At 33.1% G+C, this 6,071-nt stretch overlaps 1 protein-coding gene across 4 annotated transcripts in view; it reads left to right on the top strand.

Moving 5' to 3' along the window:
• Positions 1 to 2,887: 2,887 nt before the first annotated feature.
• LOC114244002 (uncharacterized) overlaps positions 2,888 to 6,071 on the top strand; it is a 29,231-nt gene continuing 26,047 nt past the window's right edge. For 3 of the 4 annotated variants that reach the window (XM_089735447.1, XM_089735448.1, XM_089735445.1), the window contains exons 1-3: positions 2,888 to 3,103; positions 3,850 to 4,017; positions 5,339 to 5,514. In XM_089735447.1, the coding sequence (XP_089591573.1) occupies positions 2,990 to 3,103; positions 3,850 to 4,017; positions 5,339 to 5,514 (458 nt within the window). In that variant the 5' untranslated portion in view covers positions 2,888 to 2,989. The remainder of the gene's footprint in view (positions 3,104 to 3,849; positions 4,018 to 5,338; positions 5,515 to 6,071) is intronic. The other variant, XM_089735449.1, reaches the window with a different exon arrangement.

Below are 6,071 nucleotides of genomic sequence, written 5' to 3'. Positions count from 1 at the left end.
GTATAGATAAATTAGGTTGAGTAAGTAATTTTATTAATCTAGTAAAGCATTTTTTAATTATTTTGACTATAGCCGCAATGTTGATGTCCCATATCAAATCATACATCAAATTTTCAAAAATGTACTGGGATGGCATAGTGACAACTTTAATTTCTTTAATTTTTTTCCTCAGGGATTCCCTTGAGTGCATGTTGTAAATAGCACGTATAGTTCTTTTCTGCAGAATAATTATCATTTCTACATCGGGCGCATTGCCCCATAGCAAAATGCCATAGGACATGACACTGTGGAAATAACTAAAATAAACTAAACGAGCCGATACTTTGGTCTTTATTTTTTTACTACGATAATATAAATAACATACATGACTGTTGTAACTTCATTGATATTACTTAATTATCAGAGAAAATATCAAGACAATAAATAAACCACACTAACCACAATAAATAATTAATAATCTAAAAACGAAATTTTTCGTAGGAAAATAAATTGTCCCATTGAGACCGCAGTGTTTTTGAACTCATTTATTTCATTACATTCTGATAAACTTTTATAGTCTTATAACACTACTTAGAGTTTTGAATACATGTTTTATTTAGTATATAGTGAAATACGTCGTAAGTTAATCAGTTTTCGCAAAATAATATTAACCCTTAAAAAATTCCAAAATGGAATTCGATTTTGTTACCGATTTTTGTGTCGAAAGATTTTTTAAACTAGTAATTTAGTTAGTGTTTTTTCTTTTGGCTACGCTATTGACAACATTTCACATCGCCATTTTGTTGTGATGTCATTTCGGTGTCGACAACAGCCGCGACTTAACGTTGTGCGCTGCACTGCGGCGAATTCGATCCGGATTTTGTTACCCTGTATGAAGGTAAGTTAAAGATACCTAATATTCTTGTTAAAATTGTAAATAGTTAACTTTATGGACTACAATTTGATGTAAAATATTGTTTTAACTATTGAGTTTTAAAGAATCTGTATTTTATTGAAACTCTGTACTCGTCCTTTTGTTACTTTAGCGTGGTAACTATATATACATATTATATTTTAAGATGATTTTGAAAATTACGGTCAACAATTTTGAGAAATGCTCAGTAATTAACTCTGTAAATGATAATATGAAGTGAAATGAAATGAAGTCGATTAATATTATGAAACATGACATGAGGTGAAATGAAATAAAATGCGATGAAATGATATCTGATGAAATATTATAATCTCAGTAAAATGATGGTCATTTACTGAGACTTTCTCAGTGGACTTTTTGGAGGATCCCGAGAAGTTACGTCCAGCGGCTTTGTTTAATTTTCCTCCATTTGTGCACTTTTACAGATACTTAACAATTAATAAACCACTGATATTACAATTTAAACCTGAAGAAACATTAAATAGACAAAATAAAACAAATCACACAACTTGACTCCTCGCGTTCCCCCCAAAAAGTCTCAGAGACTAGCCACATTAAAGTGAAACTTTCATTACATTGTCTCAAACCTTTTCGTCTGTGTGTTGCATGTCGCGTGACGGTCGGCCGCGGAGTAGGGAAAAAGTGAAAGGCGCTCGTCACGTCAGAACAGCGGAGGCCAATGTGACGGTGGGTTCAATAAAAATATTAGTTGGAGATTTAGTTTACTTTTATCCTTTCCCATTATCATTCCAATTTTCCAAGTATAAAATTGAGATTGATAAAGTGATTTTTGTACCCTTAATGGAATATTATTTCAAAATTTTTAGTTAAATGTCTATAATGTGAAAAAAAGTTTCACTTTTACCGTGGTTTCATAAAACCACACGATCCTTTTTTTTAAGGGATTTTATGATCTGATAGCTAAGACTTTTTATTAAACAGTTAATAAAACACTGTTATTACACATTTAAATCTGAAGAAACACTAAATAGACAAAATAAAACAAATCACACAACTTCACTCATCGCGTTCCCGCCAAAAATTCCAAGTTTTTTTAAGGGATTTTATGACCTGGTAACTAAGACCTTTAAGTCATGTCTTATTTTTATATTCATATTTTTATGAAAAATGATATTATGGAGTGAAATGAAATGAAGATGATTAATTTGAGACATTAATCAACTGGGATGAAATTAAATGAAATGAGATGAGATGATATGGGATGAAATATAATCTCAGTAAAATGGTGGTCATTTACTAAGATTTTTTCAGTGGAATTTTTGGAGGATCCCGAGAAGTTACTTCCAGCGGGTTTGTTTCATTTTCCCACATTTGTGCGCTTTCACAGATATTAAACATTTAATAAACCACCATTGATTGTAGGGTGCTTTATAGCCACACTAGTATGAATCAACATCTTACCTTCTTGTTTCACGAAGCTGTCATGCATTTCAGTTTGACCTATGGTCAGTGGTCTACTAAACTGACAGGTGATATACTAAAAATTCGAGATCAAGTCCTCATGTCGCAAGGTGGATGGCAGCTTCAAGATGTGATAGATATGACCTCCGATATTCATTTAACGTCAGATGGGCCCTGAGTAACAAGTTGAGGCATTAAAATATCTGCAGTATAAGGTTAATAATAAAAAAATAAGCTTTTTTAAAAAACTAGTAAATTTTATCTCCACAAAAATTGTTTGTTAAAATTTTTGACTCTTGAGTGCTGTCTGTCTATTTACTTGCTTCTTGCAATATAAATAGCATTCAACCTCATACATTTAATAATTTTGAATCAGCATTACCTTTAGTACGTGTACAGTGCAGGCTTTATAGTTGCCGTTCTTTGCGATTCATTTTTGGGATGTAGAGTAGAACTATGGGTACTCGAAATGTATTGTTAAATATAATCTATGGCTTGCCTGATAGAGATGACAGCATTGACCTAAAGGTCTCTGTCACCAGGTCATAAAATTTAAAAAAAAAAAAAAAGATGACAGCAGCAAGCGCGTTTTGGATCTTTGAGCGCTGAAAATTGTAATGTAAAAATACGAGAAATAAATGTGTATTGGCCATCATGGCAAATCCAAGGAAATTCAGTGAAAAAATTGCCCTCCATAATCAAAAGCAGGCTGAGGAAACTGCCGCTTTTGAAAAAATTATGCGTGAAGTTTCCGACGCAACCAATAAGGTATGTCTCCTATTTACTCAGACAATCGCTTCCTGGCCGTCAAATGTGCCCACCAACGTAAACAATAATCATTGCAATATGCCTATTACGCCTTAACTACTTAGATTATTAATATAATGCTATTTGTACACAACAAAAACTACATTGTTTTGTTTAAGTGTATTTCCCAATTGTCATTGTCAATGTGTAGGTATTTCATTTAACTTCTACACAATAGCCAGTTATAAGTTTAAAAATAATTTAACCCTAGTAGACATTCGGCACATATAATTATTTGTTGCGATTGTTTGAACATCAATTTCGAGAGCAACTTCATTCAAGTTATTATTGTTATTGAAAGAAAAGTAATTGTTTTTTTTTACACTATTCATGGTTTTCCTTGTATTATTCCGGTCACCGCCCTCGTCGAACCCGTCGCTGGCCATGAAAGGCTCGACGAGTAAATTAACCCATAGACAACAGCCCACTGAGTTTCTCGCCGGATTTTCTCAGTGGGTCGCGTTTCCGATCCGGTGGTAGATTCTGCGAAGCACTGCTCTTATTAGGGCCAGTGTTATCAACACCCCCGGTTTGAGCCCCGTGAGCTTACCTACTGGCTCGGTGAATCTAGATTAACCCCTTGATATTACTAGAATAGGTAGAAAAAAAACATATATTATTGAATATTTCAATATAGAAAAAAGAAAAAAAAAAGTTTCATAAAATAGAAAAATAAAGTTAGAGATGGTGAAGATCCGTGGTTTCAGGTTAATTCAAGTACCAGGCGTACCAGAAACAAAGCTCCACCCAAGACCCCTGAAACAAATGAAGCGTCACTCCGACCTTCTCAGCAAGGGCTGGGCACGTTTCGCAGTGGCTCATTGCCAAATGTGGCTGCACCACAGGCCACCAACATAGAGACGGAAAATGTTAAGGTTCCTCAATTTTGGAATCCTTTGTTACCATCAATCAGAATATTGCAAATAATTACTCAAGGTACTTCATAAGGAACAATATTACTTAAATATGAGATTGCTGAGCCATATAATAATTATCAAGCTTCAGCTAGAAGTATAATAAATATTTGCAATATCTAGGTTGATGTATTCCTGCAAGTTGCTATTTTGTTTTGTGGTAGTGGTGCAGTTGTAGCTGGCTATTGATTTTTGAAAAGTTCAACATCTAGATTTCTTGTCTGTTATACCTTGAGTTTCCTTCAATTATTTTCAATTATGTATCGAAATAATAATGTTGATAAAATATATTGCCATTATAACATAAATGAATTTTGCTTAACACTGCTAATTACCATTGAGACACCACACATTATTTATGTTAAAACATGTGGTCTAAATATTTACAATGTAAACAAGTGTTTTGTTCCTCATCTGTTCACTTTGTGTGATTCCAGAAATCTACAAAGTATAGTAAAACATAAACTGTATCAATTAGGATTTGTCAAATATTGTTTTTACCCTTATATGTTATTATGTGTTATCTTATGAATCAGAAATATATATATATGTATGATAATTTTTTTTTTTCTAGTTAGGATTTAGCATGATTCAAAACGGTCATAAACAAACATACTTATGCAAAGCAAGAGCAATGGGCATGTTTATCATTTGTAGTGCCTTTTCCTAAGATTGAAGTTATGAATGATATTTAAATAGATGATTCTCTATCCTTTCCGCTTTCTTTGAACATTTACTTTTGATTGGCACAGAAAAAACTATAAAATCATGAAAGTATGCCGTTATGTGCATATCATGCAAAAACTATTTAATAAATTCCAATTTCATTTTTTTTGTTTCACTGTAGTAAGGATACTTGCTCGTTATCTCAAAAAATCACAATGTTTTCATTTAATATCAAGTAAATAAGTGTTCTTATAGTGGTACTCCATAGATGGCTTTATTCATTTTCAGAAGGACAATGTCAAAATACTATTTAAGCCCACAGGCATAACTACTACTTAATGTAATTCAGAGTTTTCAACACTTATTTTTCTCTGGCTAATCATAATCAAGTCATAAATCAGAAAGTGCTTATAAATGAAAATATTGGTGAGCATAAGTCATTTCAGGAAAATTATAATCATGTTTCCTTATTTGCTATTTCCCTATATTGTAATATTTGTTATGTTACAGTTATCAGCTTGGGGTAAAACCAATTAAATGTGTTGCAATCCCTGATAGAGGAGTAGAATCTATTGATATTTGTTGCAAGTGATTAGTATATTTTGATTGTCACTAGCCTGAAGAAGCTACACTGGCAACACAATATGGCCTGGGTGGTGGTCGCAGTGGAGGGACATCACCGTCTCGTTCGCCTGGTCAAAGAGGCCGCACCTCCTCATCTGTAGGTCCAATGCGCCGACCTGCCGACCGGAAGCATGATACCAGTCCTTATGGAAGCACTGTTTACTTAAGGTGGGTACATTAAAAAATTATTTGTTTGAAAAAAGAGTAAGCTTTTTTGGCAAGCATTTAATTTAAATCCATTAAAAAAATATATAATATAAAACGAGCGATCAAAAGAGGCTAGTAGTGTAAACTGTTGCCATTACAGCCAGAAACGATGGCCTGTTTTAATTAAAAGACTGAAAACTGAAAACCGCCTTATTTTAAATTCATTTAGGTCAAAGAGTCTATATCAAAACTAGCTGCAAACCCTATTGGCGACTCACAACTTTAAAAACAAATGGTCTGTCACAAATTTGTGAAACAAAATCTAACATTGTTAAGATTTAAATCGTAACGGTTTGGGCTTGCGCCACTTTACCGCTCTGTAGTATTAATAACTAAGCGTTGCCTAGTGAAGATAAATGTGATAATAAAATATAAATGCAAATTATAAGTGATAACCACGTTTTTCACACAGTATAATGACAATCCCGAAGTCTCAATAACATAGTAACACAATGTATGACATGCAGTAATTGATTCTTCGAGCAAATATTTAATGAGTCATAGCAATAATAATACAA

The sequence above is a fragment of the Bombyx mandarina genome, chromosome 19 (assembly GCF_030267445.1).
Source record: "Bombyx mandarina strain Sakado chromosome 19, ASM3026744v2".
NCBI classification, from domain to species: Eukaryota; Metazoa; Arthropoda; class Insecta; order Lepidoptera; family Bombycidae; genus Bombyx; species Bombyx mandarina.
This window is presented reverse-complemented; position numbering and strand designations above follow the sequence as displayed.